The sequence below is a fragment of the Trichoplusia ni genome, chromosome 11 (assembly GCF_003590095.1).
Source record: "Trichoplusia ni isolate ovarian cell line Hi5 chromosome 11, tn1, whole genome shotgun sequence".
Classification (NCBI taxonomy): domain Eukaryota; kingdom Metazoa; phylum Arthropoda; class Insecta; order Lepidoptera; family Noctuidae; genus Trichoplusia; species Trichoplusia ni.
Genome location: NC_039488.1, coordinates 9,478,555 through 9,496,958, shown reverse-complemented (window position 1 = coordinate 9,496,958; position 18,404 = coordinate 9,478,555). Strand labels below are relative to the sequence as shown.

General features: G+C 33.9%; 3 protein-coding genes across 3 annotated transcripts in view; 2 read left to right on the top strand and 1 right to left on the bottom strand.

Annotated features, from left to right (window-relative positions):
• Window positions 1-5,773, top strand: part of LOC113498688 (matrix metalloproteinase-2-like) — a 143,075-nt gene extending 137,302 nt beyond the window's left edge. The window contains exons 6-12 of the mRNA XM_026878804.1: window positions 1,357-1,502; window positions 2,558-2,716; window positions 2,813-3,366; window positions 3,447-3,588; window positions 3,679-3,838; window positions 3,918-4,021; window positions 4,109-5,773. Coding sequence (XP_026734605.1) covers window positions 1,357-1,502; window positions 2,558-2,716; window positions 2,813-3,366; window positions 3,447-3,588; window positions 3,679-3,838; window positions 3,918-4,021; window positions 4,109-4,377 — 1,534 coding nt within the window. The 3' untranslated portion in view covers window positions 4,378-5,773. The remainder of the gene's footprint in view (window positions 1-1,356; window positions 1,503-2,557; window positions 2,717-2,812; window positions 3,367-3,446; window positions 3,589-3,678; window positions 3,839-3,917; window positions 4,022-4,108) is intronic.
• A 1,389-nt stretch (window positions 5,774-7,162) lies between these two features.
• Window positions 7,163-7,591, bottom strand: LOC113499014 (cytochrome c oxidase assembly protein COX19). The gene has a single exon (XM_026879320.1). The coding sequence runs from the start codon at window positions 7,492-7,494 to the stop codon at window positions 7,234-7,236; it is 261 nt and encodes an 86-aa protein (XP_026735121.1). The 5' UTR covers window positions 7,495-7,591; the 3' UTR covers window positions 7,163-7,233.
• On the top strand, window positions 7,575-16,834 carry LOC113499013 (probable RNA-binding protein 19). The gene is made up of 15 exons (XM_026879319.1): window positions 7,575-8,053; window positions 8,262-8,624; window positions 9,310-9,567; window positions 9,819-9,947; window positions 11,884-12,064; window positions 12,356-12,447; window positions 13,290-13,395; window positions 13,509-13,700; window positions 14,648-14,809; window positions 14,896-14,999; window positions 15,085-15,588; window positions 15,668-15,870; window positions 15,953-16,069; window positions 16,365-16,473; window positions 16,586-16,834. The coding sequence occupies exons 1-15, from the start codon at window positions 8,018-8,020 to the stop codon at window positions 16,796-16,798; spliced, it is 2,769 nt and encodes a 922-aa protein (XP_026735120.1). The 5' UTR covers window positions 7,575-8,017; the 3' UTR covers window positions 16,799-16,834.
• Window positions 16,835-18,404: the final 1,570 nt, after the last annotated feature.

The window sequence follows — 18,404 nt, the reverse complement described above, 5'->3', positions numbered from 1 at the left end:
AAAAGTCGTCTTCCAATGGTGTAGAAACCTATATTACGATACTCGTAGGGATATTTTGAAAACTAAATTATATGTATTTTTATGAAATCTCTTGAAAGATTTCTGTGCATAAAAATACTGAAGAAGCCTGAGCTCTTTTTAAACAAGTAACTGTATGAAATGGATTCTATTTTTGAATATTTCTACCTAGCCGCTCGAAAAATGAGGTTTTCAAATTCAGCTCCTCCTCCTCCTCAGCTCAACCTGATAAGAAAGGTAAACAGCATAGATAATCATTTATGATTCAATCATCACTCCATCGGCTTGAACGAGCCAGAGTGATTGCAGCGAGCGCAGTACCCTACACTAAATGCGTCTACGAGATTTATTACACTCATAAACTGTAATATTGCCCAAGTAATAAAGGATCCGTACAACTTAACTGCGTTCTCCAACTCGGAAATGATATAAGTGCAATCACTGGCTACTGTACACTATAAAGTTACTTAGGGTCTCATGCATTTAGATCATATAATATATATTTTATAGCTCGAATGAACATTTTACACTTGGCAAGCTTTTATGCCTGTTTGTCTTTATTGTATCGTTAAAAAAGGTTACTTAAGAAATAAATGTTCCCTATTTCGTATAGGTACGCATACAGTGGGTTCGCACTGGTTGCTATGGGCAGATACAACACAGCAATAAATCATCCCAAAACTCGGAAACTTTCCATTTCGAACCCATTATATTTGACGGCGTATGTCAGCAAGACACTTCCTCATTCCACTACCTTTGTAAAAGCACTCAATAAAAGTGCTGTCATTATAGGGGTGGTAATGTTAGATTTCAAATTATAGATCGCTTTTATTTGTTCTAAATATCAAGTCTATCCTGCCATATTAGAACGCGTAAAATAACATGAATAGGTAGGTAGTCATACCTACCCTAAGCTCAAAATGGACGTTATTACCTAAGCGAGTCACAAACCGATCGGGCTTAATAATAGCCGCACTCAGTATAGGAATGTTTTTCATATTAGCGCACCCCGCCCATATCGGCTAATAGCAGAACTTTCACATAGAAACACAATAACGCAGCGGTCAGCTAATATTGCGTGAAATATGCATGGGCGAGGTCTTTGCGTTGTGTTTTGTTGGCGCGAAAAATGATTAGGTGGGTAGTAGCCGAGCGAGGGACCCATGGGACACAAGTTTGATTGCTCTGCAGACTCCATCTACTCCATCCATTGTTGCTTGTTGCGAGATGAATACATTACTTCAGTATGACTGTTTTCATCAACAGTAAAAGCCTAATGCAACTTTGTCATATTACGTTTTTATCTGCGGCCTCAATATTTTTTTCCTTTTTTGCCAGGCGCTACCACGATGATGCTTATCCCTTTGATGGACGCGGCTCTATCCTTGCGCACGCGTTCTTCCCCGGCAGTGGACGCGGAGGCGACGCGCACTTTGATGATGACGAACTATGGCTGTTGCAACCAAGAGATGACGATGAAGACGGTAAGGCTTTCCACAAATAAGACATATTTTAGAAGGCATAGCATGCTTTCAGGTAATAAAATTCATTGATTTGATATAATAATGGATTGCTGTTTTACCATATTATTAAAAAAACAGCACAACCAATCATGATCATGCTAATATCATTATATTTATCTACATTTTAATAATAATGTTAAAGGCATTTAAAAATAAACACGCCTTCACGAACGAAACGTAATTAACAGATTTCCGATGAATTTACAGAGCTTCCATGAAAAGTTCACGTGTAGCTCGGAAATGAGCATGTTGCGGTCAGCAGTGTTTTGACATGCAAATGTCGATAGTGCCGGCGTACACGTTCAGTGTTCACCTTACTTGTTAACACAACCTGCATCCGCTTTAATTGGGTTTCAAGTTAAATAATCCATTATTTTTTAAACAGATTGGCCAACATTCTACCGAGTAGATCTTAGATGAATGTAATCATTTGAATATTTCAATACATAATTTGTAACAAGCACTTCATGCAATGAAGGATGTCAGTAGTAACTTAGGCGGTACGATTTGGAATTTGAATACCAATTCGCTGTACCTAACGTTTTGAAACTAAACTTCGGCAACTCCTACTGCGACAACCGTGCATCATAGGACTAACAGAATTACGTCACAGATTTAATTCACATAGTCTGCGAACACTGCGCTGTGAGCCAAGTGTGGTCGTCGGATGTATAGTGTAAACACGGTCGGCAGCCGATAGGTGGCGACCGCAGCGGCGCGCGTGGACGTCGCTGCGATTACCACGCCGCTCTGCACTGTGCACACGTGATAATTTACATGGACAACGAACGGTTACATCGCCACTTCGAATTGTATTCGGCTAGCCATGTGTTAATATCCACCTTTATTTGACTGAATCCGTATGCGAATAGGATACGTAGGTAGGTAGTTGTTTGAAAAGTAATGAAAAGGCACATTGAAAAAAAAAACTTGTCCCTAAATCCTAAACTAACAATTATTATAACATGGTCACAATAGGTGAGGCTTTAGCTAATTTTTATATTTTTATTTTTTAGGAACTTCATTGTTTGCCGTGGCCGTTCACGAGTTCGGTCACTCTCTTGGACTCAGTCATAGCTCTGTAAAGGGCGCTCTTATGTTTCCGTGGTATCAAGGCATTCAGCCAAACTTCGTGTTACCAGAAGATGACCGCAATGGTATTCAACAAATGTATGGTAAGCATCCTACCTTTTAACGATCCCACGGGGTAGCTATGTACCTACTGCTTGCACAGTTTGACAAAAATTCAAACTGACCAAATTCTCTTTCAGGACCTAAAACAAGCAATAAATGGGCAAGAATACCTTATTACCGTCCGCAAGAACCACCGCAAACGACCACGACTACCACAACGACCACCACTACAACCACAACCACCAGAAAGCCGTACATCCATCACCATCACAACAGACATCCAGAACGATACCCCAACAGGGCTTACACCCCGTACCCGCGGACTCCCAGCAGATACCCTAGTTATTATCCCGAGAGACCCTATTACCCGGATCGCCGTCATTACAATACGAGCGATGACCATCCTCGGCGCACAAACCACCATCACCCCTACTCACGACCTACTGAGACGACCACGCACGGTACTACCTACCGCCCGCGCTATCCACACGTACGACCTGAGTATCCGACTAATCCAAGGCCTCATTATCCGAATGATCCGAGCCAAGATAACCCACGGAAACCTTACTACCCCGAGAAGACCACGCAAAGGCCGACAACCACGACACCGTCAGACAAACCCGACACGTGCGACACGAGCTACGATGCAGTAGCTCTCATTCGTGGCGAACTCTTTATATTTAAGAATCGAGTAAGTTTTTTATAATATAATAAAGTTAATATTAAAATATAATTCGAATCGATTTAATATTAAAACAATTTCTATTTCAGTACCATTGGCGGATAGGAGCCCGCGGCCGATACTCTGGATATCCCATGGAAATAACTAGGATGTGGTCTAGTCTACCTAAGAACCTTACACACGTCGACGCTGTTTACGAAAGACCCGACAGAAAAATTGCTATATTCATAGGTAAAGTCTTAATCAATACATATTTTATAAAAGTTTATATCCACTTTACAACTGCAACAAGTTCAGTAATGACATTGGTTTGATTTTCAGGTAAAGAATTGTACTTGTTCGATTCTCAGTATCTTCTACCAGGATATCCTAAACCATTGCGCACTTTTGGCCTACCTGAAAGTTTAGAGAAGCTTGACGCTGCAATGGTTTGGGGTCACAATGGCAACACATACTTCTACAGTGGCACTATGTATTGGAAGTAAGTTTAAATCTAAAACTTTGTTGCAATTCCTTCGTTTCCCTGATAGAAACGTTGCTAAATAATTATCCTATTTCAGATATGATGAAGAGAAAGGCCGAGTAGATTACGATTACCCCCGAAACATGGCAATGTGGAAAGGAGTGGGTAATAATATAGACAGCGTTTTCCAGTGGAAAGATGGTAAGAATATTTTTTGAAACAATTGGTCTTCTTGGCATTTAGCAATTTTTTTTTTAGAAATACCTAACACTCTTGTTTTTTGTTTAGGTAAAACATACTTTTTCAAGGGGAAAGGTTTTTGGAAGTTTAACGATCTTCAGATGCAAGTTGAAAATGAGCGGCCGAGCTTGTCGGCGTCCTTTTGGATGGGTTGTCCCGTCGAGCGCACCGGCCGCCGCGCCGGGTACCGCGCGCCGCCCGCTCCCGGGTCCACGCTGCGATCGCCAAGCGCCGCCACCACTCTCTCACACAGTTACATACCCTTCTTATACTCAGCAGTTTTATTACTAACTACTTATTTTAGGTACTGTTTATAAATGATATTTACATTATTATTTATTTGTATGACTGCAGCATATTACAATGACTGATTATTAAAGCTTAAGCCGCACTCGACGCGGTTGATCTTAGGATGGGTCACGTTTTGCAGACATTCCGAGACCCTTCCGTGCCTCGGAGAGCACATTAATTAGTCTCAATTGTCGACTGTCCTTTGATAGCCAGTTTTACAACTAAAAACTGAGTTACCCAATAAAGAGGATCTGGGAAGTCAGAAAAATACAGATCCTATAATATCTGATAAGCTATCTTAAAGTATGTGCCTATGTAGTATGTTATCTAATTCGATTCGAAATTGTGTAAAATAGCTATAAGCTTGATTTTACTTAAATATATGTATTGATGTATTTAAATTATTGTATGTGAATAACCTTTATAAATTAAACAGTCAAAATGAAGAGCTGCTGTATAATTATCTAGTTCCAGTACCTAAATATTAAATTATCTAATAAGTAATGGGTTAGCTGATGATACTTATGTAAAGATGACATAAACATTGTCTGAATGAACAACTACATATCTGAAATGTCTGAGTTAAGACTAGACTTAGTAACTATTGCGCAAAATTGCACTGCCTGTTTAGTATTAAACAAATTTTCTACATAATAATATACATACTATAACTATCTCTTCGTAATGATAGTATAACTAATTTTAATTAAAGTAATTTTTAGATTAAGTTACTATAAGATTATTATTTCTATTATATGTACATTTTGATCTCAAAACGATCGAGTGCTTGGTTTGTTAATGTCATGTAAGGTATAAAACACCATCCATTTAGCTTCTGTACAGTTTGTATTGTACTTCGATGTTAATTAATGTGTTAATGTGAAATACATAAATAATTTAGAGGAAATCTGTTGTATTTATAATAATGTATTTGGCCATAAATACTCAGTCTAAGAAATTAAACACATAACTGCCTTGGTTATCTGATATAATAATATCATGCATTTGTAGATTAATGTTGTATAAAATTATCCTTGTTTACTATTTGTCACTAATCATCTATGTAATAGTTGAGTAACTTATTTATAAATCTCTTAGGCTGGTTAAAAGAGGTACACATTTACTGTAATTTGTAAATTATATACTTAAAAGGTTTTATAATTATGAATAAGTAAATATAAATAAGATGCCATATAAGTCACTGCTATAACTATATTACATACATTATGGCATAATTATACTATTATTGTCTAACAAATGGCCTTATGTGTACTGTGAAAAAGCTAAGAATGATGTAATGAAATGTGTAATCCAAGTGTGTTGCCAATGTGGGAAAGAAAAAGTTTAACTTGGTAGAATGAATATGGTGCTTATTATAGTTAGTCATTGTACAGAATAAATTCTCTTTGGATATTTTTGTAAGTTTGTGTTTTGAATCAATGTTAACCATAAGCAAGTCAATAGATTACCTCATCCCTACTATTTGCTAAAGGAGTATATTTGATATATTAAAAATCTTCTGAGCTACATATACTGACATCAGTACAATTTTCGTCTTTTGTAATCACCAATCCAGTCACAGTAAAATACAAGAGGACAAAGAGTAAAGACCCATAAGCCAGAGTGACTTGTACATTATGTAAAACAATATTATACCTCTCAAGTGTAATATAAGCTTCATTAGATTATCATTTCTTTCGTTTATTGTCACAAATACATAATTTAATAATAACTGTGATATTTACTTTTATAAAAAAAATGCCAATAAAAACTGGCGATAAAAAAATGAAAAAATAAAAGTCTTTCTAAAATAATTACTCAATGAATAATTTTTAGTTCAATGTAATTTCTTTTTAAGTAATATTATATGTTTAATAAACAAAATAAAGAAATTTCTATGATGTCTTGTTTCCTTGCTTACCTCCTATCATAAAGAAATCCATATTTAAATGGAAAATAAATCAAAGAAAAGTAATGCATGTGAAAATAAATAAGCAAAGAGAAATCATTGCTGTTGTAGTAGGAGCACCTTACCCAGGAGTTGGATTTTACAAAGGTTAATTAAAAGTGTATAGTTGGGCTTCAGGATAAAGGCTTTAGACTTATTTAAGATGATGAAATAAAACAACTCAGAACCTGATAATAAGTCAGTTATAAACTAGCCATCTGTTTAATTAAGCAAATTATATGTATTGTGATATTTAAATACAAAGTTAATTTAAATAATACAAGACCTACATAAAATGTAATGATAGCCTCAGTTATAGTATTTATTAGTTTGTTAGTCAAAGTGAGTAAGTGTTTATAATAATGAGAGGAACTAACTTATTGATGTTAGTAGGTCTAATAATTATTAGGATTCTGTATGCAAAGGGCAAAGAACATCAGTCCATCGCCAGACTGTATCTCATAAACTGTGATAGTTAGACAGTTGAAAATTTTGAATGATGAATGATGTATTTTATATTATGTTATGTTGCCGCTATAACGTTTGTATGAAATGCATACTTCAAATAAAGATTGAGGGTAAGCAATGGTTGCTATTTGCTGCTATAGTCATAAAAGTGGGTAGTATCCAGCACTTACTGTCTAAATCTAAACTGCTGAACAATGTGTCCCATATGGAGCCAATGGATTACTTTGTATTTTAGGAGACAATAAATGAAATGTTTATGTTCAATGATTTCCATATATGTAGGGGCCTCCTTTGGCCGACTAGGAAAACGATATAATTTGCAATAAAAAGGAATACAATGTATGTTATCAAATAATTATGAGTACTGAAAGTTAAAATGAGTGGAAAGAAACAACTTTTACAATTTCTAAAATATATTAAATACAACAAGTTAACAATTTTCTTACCTATAAATATAATCGAAGTATTACTTGTCCTTTTGAACTTCGTCTTTGTATCCTAATTTAGACCAGTCTTCTTTTGCCATAAGGTTATTGTCCATCCTGCATGCTAGGTACTCTTTAGATTCTTCACGACACATTGAATTATTATTGTCGTTATTAAACAAGCACTTCATATATTTAGTCATACTCTTCTTGCACAATCCGTCGTGATCTAAAGGAAAGCTGCCCTTATCTGGTGGTGTCGGTATAAATGTTTTTTGACCAAAAGTCATAGCTGTCGACATTATGAAAGGTTATGGTAACTTTTGGTTCCAAAAGACAGCAAGATGATAACAGAACTTATCACGTATTAATTAAAGTACTCTTCTTGTAAGTAATAAGGTATCGTAAATATGCAGGCACAGTGCACACCGACAGGTTTTGGCGTAGGGTTTTGGAAACAGCAGGAAACAGCTGATATTGACACTTGACAGTTCGTCAAAACATAGAAAATGCTTAATGAAAGTTGCTACACAGATCTTCAGATTAGTATGAAGTTATAACTGAAACTGGTAAGTGAAAATATTTTTTTGTCTGTATCACACGTATTTGATGGTTAATTAAGGTGAGAAGACGACATTGCAGTAGATTTTATCAATTGAAATTCAACACTATAGATTTATTTCCAGCAGATAATTATTCATATGACAACACTCTTTCAAAATAAAGTGTCAGTGTCAATGTCAATCCACTGTCATGGTAAATGAAATGTGCATTGCACGTGCTACCTATTTATTTACAAATATATAATGTGAATATTTTTGTAAAATGTCGCGACTTATTGTAAAGAATTTACCAAATAAGGTGTGTATAAAACTAAACTCTGAACCTCCCTCATTAATAGGTTATGCCTCATTATTAGGATTAAAACTAATATATAATTTGTTTTATGTTGAATCCTATCAAATCTCGTATGTCCAGGCTCTTTTGTATAAAAAACGGCAAAATGTCTTGAAAATTGCTTCTCCATATTCTTTTACTGTACGAATTTTCTTGTGATTTGATGTTCCAGGTAACAGTTGAGAAACTTAAGGACATTTTTAGTGAAAAGGGTGAAGTTACTGATGTGCAATTAAAATACACAAAAGATGGCAAGTTTAGGAATTTCGGATTTATTGGATACAGGAGTGAGGAACAGGCATCGCAAGCAAGGGACTATTTTGATGGCACATGTATAAACTCCATGCAAATACAAGTTCAAACTTGTGCAAACTTAGGTGATGAGAAGAAACCACAAGCTTGGAGTAAATATGCACCAGATAGTTCAGCATACAAAAAGATTCATAAGGATGAAATTGAGGAACAGAAACAAAATAAAAAGAAGGAAAAAAGAGTGGAAAAGAATAAAAACAAAATAAAGGAACTGCTTAAACAGGTTAGCAGACAATTTTGTATAGAAAGAAATATATTTAATAATATAGGGTTAGGTTACAAAAAATTAAGAATCCTTGTACCTCCTATCATTATAGCATTGGCATAAAATATTGATGAAGTTCAATATCTACTATACAAATTTAACACTACATATTAATCAAATAAAACATAATATATCATGTAACCTACCTACTAAACCTACTAAACTAGCTAATTATACACTAGCCCACATGAGTGTTGGTTATAAGAAGCCTCTGTATTCATCCAAGATATCAGCTACTGCTGCAAGTTTTACTTTTTATATATTCTTCTTATATATAAAAATGACAAAATAGAGAAGTGTGGAAGAGTAAGGAGGCCTTTGCCCAGCAGTGGGATCTAAAACAGGCTACATAAAAAAAAATATATATGTATATAAAAATGAATTGGTGTTCTTTAGTCTCGCTAAAACTCGAGAATGGCTGAACCGATTTGGCTAATTTTAGTCTTGAAATATTCATACCAGTCCAGGGAAGGTTTAAACGGTGAGAAAATATGGAAAAAATGCAGCAACGAAAAAAATAATATGCGGTTGAAACCGCAGGAAACAGCTTTTCTAATATAAAATTATTAAAGCTTGAAAGTTACCCTTTAAATATTTCCATATACGTATTTTCTTATAACATTTTATTATTGTTATGTTACAGCATAAAGATGATCCTCTATTCATAGAGTTTATTGAAGCCCATGTAAATGATAAGACAGCCTGGATAAAGGAAGCTTTGCAATCAGCAGCCAAGAGTGATGATGAGGACAGCGGTGTTGATGAAGACAACACTGAGAGTCACAAAGATAGTAAAGATACTCCTGTTAAGGTTGATGAGGATAGTAATAAAGAAAAGGAAAAAAGAGATGAAAAGAAACAGGAGAAGAAGGTGGCCAATAAGAATATTAGTGATTTGGAGGTGAATGAAAAAAATGCATTTAGTTTTTTTGTCAGCCCATAAAATGCTAATTATATATCTTTGTCTTTTTATTCTTATATCTTCGTACCTCTATTAACTGTGCAGAATTGAAGAATTTCCAGGAATCGATGAACTCCATAATGTTATTTTTTTGTTAAATTAATAGGCTGTTTATTTATTAAACTGCAGTGCTAAATGTTAATAGACATAAATAATAATATATATAACATTATAGTTTATTTGTATTTCAGTACATGAAGTTGTTAATGAGAAAAGTAGGCAATTCTACTGGAGAAAACATTCCAGCAGAAAGTGAAGAAAAAGCTGAAGAAGAACAACAGCCAAAGAAAATACGAAATAGACCGTTGTTTCATGTCAAGGTAAGTTTCATGTACCTATGTAGTCATAAATCTGAGGCCCACCCATGATTTAAAATAATCTTTCTGAAGAAGTCATAGTAGCTTAATAAATTCAAAGGCAAAAATAGCCTTATGATACAAATAGCTGTAGTGGTTAGATAGCTCTTCATTCATATAATCAACAAACATACACAAGATATCACTATCACTACATATTATAAAACAGAAGCGCTTTTTCTGTCCCTATTTTCCCTTGACTACTTAAATCTTTGAAACTACTCGACGGATTTTGATGCGGTTTTCTTTGTGTGTAAAGTGATTCATGAGGAAGGTTTTTAAGTATAATCTATGCATATTTTCGTACAGAAACATAGTAAATTTTAGCGATTTTAAATGCATTTACTTTTTTTTTACGCTTTCATTGCTAACGCTGCCTTAACCGCAAAAGATACTTCAAAATAATGTTCTACAATATTGTACACCATAAAGAGATCTATAAAAAAAATCCGCGAGAGCATATCTCTATCTTTTAAGGTTCGCTCACAATAACCACTTTTTTGTAATAATCTATTTTTAACACTTTCATTGCAAACGCTGGCTTAACCAAAAAAGCTACTTCAAAATAATGTTGTACAATATTGTAGACCATAAAAAGATCTACAAAAAAGTCTCAGATAGCATATGTCTATCTTTTGAGGTTGACTCACCATAACAATTTTTTTGGCTAATAATTTTATTCCAAAACAAAACTTCTTTGCCAAACTGTTTTTGTTGAGATGGTAGGTAATCCTTATCAAAATAAATATGACAGTTATTCAATTTTTCAAATTTCCAAATGTTTATCCCAAAGTTTTTTTCATTACGATGCAGTGACAGTGAATACTTATAAAAATAAAGAACGTTTATGAAATTCTGAGGCGTATATTAGCACTGCTCCCATGCCGGGGCGGGTCGCTAGTAATTTATAAATGACTATATCTATGATAATAGGCTTTAAAAAAGATCAGATACCTTTCCATTCATTTATCCTATGAATGAAAAGAGATACAAATCTATTTATGTAACACCTTGCCTTCATATATCTGTACTCTATTTGTTTAGGTACTTCAAAAAAGGTAAACAATCTCTTTTTTTTTGTAAAATGAGATTAAACAGAAAGATTACCAAATCAAATAAGTATACTACTGAAATATATCAGTTCATTTAATAGTATGAAAAGACACCCCAACATTCACACACATTCTTTGTTTTAAATATGAATGGAGTATTCTGGTAGTTATATTCCTATTTAGTTTTCACTTACACAGACATATTATTATTGTTAGTTATATTACAGTAAGTCAATACTTCCGTAGTAACCTACCTATTTAACATAATATGTATGCAGTATGCACCACACCTTATTTACCATATATATATGAATCTATGCCTTATTTATTTAAACAATACAAAAGAATTAATTATAATACTAATAGTCTTACAAAGCATCCTAAGTATAATGCATAATACTTCATGGTAAAACAAAGGGCTTAGTAATGAAACTTTTGTTTTGAAATTTATTGTTGATGGTTCCTTTTATTTTTATAACACTTTGCTGTGATAAATATATAGAACTAGCTGACCCGGCAAACGTTGTTTTGCCTAATAAATTATTTCTCGTTGTATGTATTTTTAATGCCTCATTATAAAACAATAAAAACAAACAATTTCGTCCAAAAAATAAAAAATAAAATTTTTGTGTGGGCAACCCTTGTCACTTAGGGGTATGAAAAATAGATGTTGTCCTATTCTCAGACCTACCCAATATGTATACAAAGTTTCATGAGAATCGGTCGAACCGTTTCGGAGGATTACGGTAACTAACATCGTGATACGGGAATTTTATATATTAGATCCTACCTTTTAGAGAAGGATGGGATGTTTAATATTTGGAGTATTCATTCCTTTTTCTTTGCAGATTACTGGCTTACCATACAAATGTAAGAAGAAGGACATTAAAGAATTCTTCAGGCCACTTGTTCCTTATTCAATAAGGTTACCTCTTGGCAAAGGGAAAAAAGTAACTGGATTCTGTTATGTCGGATTTCGAACTGAGAAAGAATTAAAGAAGGCTTTAATCAAAGACAAGTTGTTTTTGGGTAAAATATGTTTCTATTTATATATTGTTTTGATATGTTTAAACAAATGGGCCATAAATTGACTGGCTAGAACAATAGAGACCCTAATGGACCATGCTTGTTTTTGGCTCATACTTTTTCGGTCCGTCAGTCGCTCATAAATGCTTACTTTAATGAAAGTAGCTCCTTAATAATGATATAATTTCAAATAAAAAATCTGAATTCACTTGCACGGATTCAATAGATTTTTGTTTCATATTTTCTCAAATATGGTTAAGAGTATTTCGTAAAGTTCATGGTCTGCATTCGTAGGTAACCATCGTGTGCACGTCCATAAATATGAAGACAAGGCAAAAATCGCAGCAGCTGAAGAGGAGGAAACAAATAAACAGAAGAGAGTAGAGGTAATTTCACGATATTTTTTATCGCATTCTAATCTAGTTATGTTGATTACCTAGGCGTACACATGAGTCTGGTCCACCAATGGCCTAAACCTACATTTGCAATTGATACTTTATTCTACTTTGCACCTAGATAACCGCCTAGAGAGAATCTCTAATCTGCTAAATGATAGACTTTTAGAAGTTGTTTTCTTTTAATATACATGTAGCCTATGAAACGCAGATAAAGCGTTTTTCCTTTGTTATAAAAATGGTTCAGAGACTGAGAATAGTCAGATTCAAAACAAAAACCTTTTTATACTCTCAATATTGAAGTATAAATTATGACTTTATCAGTTTTACTTTGCCCTAATTTCCATGAACATATTCCATTTCCGTATAAAAGCGACAAATATGATACCATTTTTGATACGCATCTAAGATTTATAACTAAGTAATTGTTCTGTGAATTACTGTATACTATCTCGCCGTTGCTATCGTAGCGGATATAAACGAACAAATATATTGAGATAAACAAACCTTTTAATTTTGATTCAACAAATACTGATAGAGATCAACATAGTTTCAACTTCAAGCCATGGTTATTTGTCATGACAAAATACAAATATATGTCTTAACTAAAAATTCGCTTAAAATCAATATGTTCAGGCGCAAAATCCTTTAATAAGACGATATTACGTAAATGGATGTAATGGCGTCTCCTCTTCCATGCCAAAGCGCTATTTGAAGGTCTACTTAATAGTAGACCGTATTAGGCAATACAAGGCAACTGTAGACTCTATTGTATGGCACAGTACCTAATATTGAAGTGGATATAGTTGGAAACTAGTCGATTTTGTTTGCAGACTACAAATAATGAAGAGAGCATCGGTGAGAGTGGAAGTATTTTTGTAAGAAACTTGCCGTACATAGTTTCCGAGGAAGAAGTAACAGGTTTATTCGAAAAATATGGTAAGCAGAACTAAATATCCGATATTATCTAAATAAATATTTTTATTGGCCCATATAAGTGACTTTAAAACTGCTATACAAATTCTACAACTACATACTACCTTTTAATGCAGGTCCCATAGCCGAAGTGACAATGCCTATAGACCCAATATTACGGCAACCCAAAGGCTTTGCTACCGTCTCGTTCGTGATGCCGGAACATGCGGTGAAGGCTTACACGGCGCTGGACGGTACCGCGTTCTGCGGCAGAATGCTTCATCTACTGCCTGCCAGAACTGAAAAGCTCGAGAACGAATCCGATGATGGTATGAATTTGACTTCATTTTACTCCTAATATTTTAGCACTGATATTAAGGCTATTGTTATAGATCGCAAAATTGTTTGAAAAGTGTTACCCAAGAACGAACGACATTATTTGTCAAACAGTTTTGAACTTTTGGTCTCTAATTTTAATGTGCTTTATATAGTATCATAACAAAATCGGCTACGCTTCGCTGAAAATATATGTCCGTGAATGTTTTTTACAGATAAAATTAACTCGGGGAAAAATATTTTCATTGACAGTCATATGATCACGTCACTGATTATGTTTAGTATAATCGTTAGCTGAGTCTTGTTGCCCCTCGTAACCTAAACGATGAACCTTCACCTCAGGTCTTAGGATGTTATGAAAACAAATCGGTTACATGCAGTCAATTCAATTTGACCTACATATAATAATGTTATAACTAAATTTTATTTCTTTAGGCCCTTAAAAATGGTAAACAGTCTTTATATATTTCTGTCTAAACAGACAAACAGCAGTTGTATAAAACAGACAACAGTTGTATGAAAAGACACACCAAGGTTCACTTCAATAACAACACTTGATTTCCTTTGAAATAAATAATGTCATTGAATCGTATTTAAATACATAGTTTAACACATAATAAGTAGGATATTGTGATTCCTGTGTACTTTATAGTACGTTATCGAAACTATTTTTCATAAATAGTAGGAACAACATTATACGCTATGCATTTACGATTTGCGGTTTGTCAAACAAAAATATAAACTTGTTTGATATTCAAACACAATAGATCGTTGCTATAATCTTTCCTTATACATATTATACAGATGTAACGATTGATTGAACTATTTGCAGTGAGTAGAGTAAAGGTTAAAAACCTTTATATAACTTGTAGGCGCACATAATGGTGCAATATCCTTATAATAGGCTAGATTTGATAAACCTATGTGATTTCCGTTTTAGAGGGATTATCGTTCAAGGAGAAAAAAGCCAAGAAATTGAAAGCGCAAGCAAAGTCATCGCATAATTGGAACGTGTTATTCTTGGGCAACAACGCGGTGGCCGATGTCATTGCATCCACGTACAACACCACAAAAGAACAACTACTCAACGACAATAATAAAAGTGAGTTATCAGTACCTGTACCTACAATACAAGAATTCCTGCTTATTCAGAACGACACATTTTTAATTTTGAACTTATTCCCGTAGACACAAGTGCTGCTGTAAGACTAGCCCTCGGTGAAACCCAGCTTGTTGCCGAAACTAGAGCTTTTCTTGAAGAAAATGGAGTATATTTGGATTCCTTTAATAAAGTAAGTGCCAAGTTCAATAGAATAATTTTATGACACAATGGAACTTCAAGAGCAAGTGTTTTTTTATTTTCCTTTCTTATTTCAGCCACCAAACAAAAGATCAAAAACATGTATACTCGTCAAAAATTTGCCCGCGAACACAGAGAGCGATGAAATAAAGTCATTGTTTGTTAAACACGGGCAAATTGCGAGATTCCTCATGCCGAAACATGGCATTACTGCTCTTGTTGATTTTATAGAACCGTTTGAAGCAAAAAAGGCATTTACAAAATTAGCGTATTCACAATTCAAAAGCGGACCTCTGTACTTAGAGTGGGCACCAGAAAACGTGTTTATAAAATCCGCTAAAAAAACAGAGACGGATGCAAGTTTAACACATGATGAGCCAGATGAAACTGAAAACAAAATTGAAATTTCGACATCAAAGGCCACTCAGGCTAAAGCGCCCGCAGTATCAGAATCTCGCACTGATGTAAAAGCGAATGATATTAAAGATGATGATGTAACAGATATGGGGGATCCCGAAAATGATACGACGCTATTTGTTAAAAATCTTAACTTCAAAACCACCGAAGATAGTCTAAAAGCGGTACGATATATATATTTTGATTTTTACTTATTTATATTAAATGTAATTACTTAATATAATAAGATTTTTATTATTACAGCATTTCTCAAAAATTGGCAAAGTATACAGTGTGACAGTAGCGAGAAAGAAGGATCCGAAAACTCCTGGACAGTTCCTGTCAATGGGCTACGGCTTCGTACAATATTATAAAAAAGAAGACGCCAACGAGGCGCTAAAAATGCTTCAAGTTACTACTCTGGACGGAAAATCACTAGAATTAAAAAGATCAGAGCGTGGAAATACGTAAGTAACCTGGCCTTATCATTGCTGTAGGTATATCTGTTTGTTAATTTTGAATTATATTAATCGAATTTATTTTATACAGGAATGAAGTGAGAACATCCAAAAAGACTAGTAAAGATACGGTCCAGAACAGCACGAAGATTCTTGTGCGAAACGTTCCCTTCCAAGCCAATAGAAACGAATTACACGAAATATTTAGGTAAAGTAGTATATTACACAAAATATTTAGTGTTTCTTTTAAAGATAACCAATTGTATTGAATTAAATTTGGCCTGCGCCGATTTTTTTTGATCGGTTATGCTTTTCTAATAAGCATAAAAACATAATAAATCACAGCCGCAACTCACGTCGTTGCTGTAACGTTAATGAACTGATACGGGGTTATTGGTAATCAACGCGCTATCGTTTTCAATGTTACATTAAACCAACACAAGTTTCTTATCTATTCGAATAGATTAAATTTACAATATTTTAACATACTTCCTGTTTTACAGAGCTTTTGGTGAAATAAAAACCTTGAGGTTGCCGAAGAAGCTCTCTCCTGGTTCCGAGCAACATCGGGGTTTCGCTTTTGTAGATTTTTATTCGAAGGCTGATGCTAAGGTAAATGAATACTTTATACGAAGCAGTCATACTATTGAATACTTTCAATTACCAAGGTATATACCAAAACTGATTATTACGAAAATATAAATGTTATTTTTTTTGTTTTCAGTCTGCTTTTGAAGCTTTGTGCCAATCTACCCATCTTTATGGGAGAAGATTAGTCTTAGAATGGGCGGAACAAGGCGATGATACTGAAGATGTTTCGTTGTTGAGAAAGAGAACAGCACAAAGCTTTAACGCGCAAACACCTGGGGGCAAGAAGTCTAGAAAAGGTGCTGTAGACGTCGAAAAGTTTGTCGAAGGGGAAGATAACACAACTTGATCCAGTACAGAATGTAATAAACATGATTACTTATTACGAATGACGTTTTACTTACATCCTAGGAAAAAAAAACCGTATATCGTTATTCGCATTTATTTTCATGCCAAAATAGTTACAATAATGTTGGATGGCATATCATTACAAATTTATCTGCGTAACAAAAATTATGAAACCAATGTGTCTAGAATCTCATTAATGTCGCTTTTGGAATCTGCTCATAAAGCACTAGTATTTACAAGTTAAAGTTGAAATAGATCTCAAAATTACACCACAATTTAAACGACATGTTACGAGATAGTAATTAATGCATAGTATAAGTGTCCTTTACTCTCATTATTGCTCTAATTACAACTATGAAGTAATAGTATAATAAATTATACTTCACAACTAACATACGAACTTATGATTTAGACTTTTTAGAGAAAAACATTTTAAGTCGCCACCAGTCATTAAAACTATCTTGGAGATTATAGTTGGTAAGACTCTCTTGCTGGTAGTATCTTGTCAAAGTATATATTTCGGAGAATCTACCGCGACGTGCTAAAGTTATATTATTGCAGTTGTGGGAGGGTGACACCGCAATACTTTTTGTGCACTGTTAGGCTTTCACAACTGCTGCAAATATTACTTGAGAATTGTGGTGCTAGCTCCTCTGACACTACATACATATACTATATCTCAAAGACTAGCGAAAGCTCAACATACCACTGAACCACACTAGATCTTAGTCGACAAAAAGACAGTTTCACATTAGCCATCTACAGATAGGGCCTGATGGGATTAGAGAATATTGCTAATAACAACAAAGTTATTATAATTTTACACTAAACAGGTGACATCTTTTTAAAACTATGCATATATTTAAAATCACTAGATAGACTGGGAAAATATTTACATACCATAGGAACAGCATGGAAAGAAATAGCAGTAGAATTACATACATTGACTAACAATAATAAAGATACATTGCATAACAAACAAATTGGCCAGGATACATTAAATAACTCTAGGTAATGTTATGTCAGCATATTATCACTAAAACTTACACCAAAACACTTAACATGATCTCAAGTGTCATATATTTTTCATTGTTTTATAATACTTTTATAATTACTTTACCATTACATAATATTTATCTATACTTTTTTATATTATCAAGCTTTATATGGATATTTTTTTACATTATTGCAAAATTTCACAGATTCTAACACTTTATAGGTATCATAAGATTTTGAGAACAAGATTAAGTTGAAAATACATACTTTGTTTACAGGACATTTAGATTACAAAGTTTTTTGGAAATCATAATCTCTAACAACACACTTAATTGATATTGGCAGTAATAAAATAATGGTGTACACATGTGATAAAAATTATTTGATATACAACAATATACTAGTCAAGTAGCAACATAAATTATTACAATGTACATTCATATCAATTATACAGCAAATATGATTAAGGTGCCTAACTCTGATGTGTGAGAAATGTGTAGCATTTTCAGGAATGTATTCAACACATTATTCAGGTCAGAATCAAAATTTATGTTCACTTAAATTTAGATATGTTTGAACCAATATTAAATGCTATTTGTTAACCTGATTGC

Coding starts and splice junctions, on each gene's coding strand:
- LOC113499014 (XM_026879320.1), bottom strand. CDS start 7,494: ATGTCGACAGCTATGACTTTTGGTCAAAAAACATTTATACCGACACCA.
- LOC113499013 (XM_026879319.1), top strand. CDS start 8,018: ATGTCGCGACTTATTGTAAAGAATTTACCAAATAAG. Junction 12,065..12,355: donor CAAAGACAAGTTGTTTTTGG/GTAAAATATGTT, acceptor CTGCATTCGTAG/GTAACCATCGTGTGCACGTC. Junction 16,070..16,364: donor GAATTACACGAAATATTTAG/GTAAAGTAGTAT, acceptor CCTGTTTTACAG/AGCTTTTGGTGAAATAAAAA.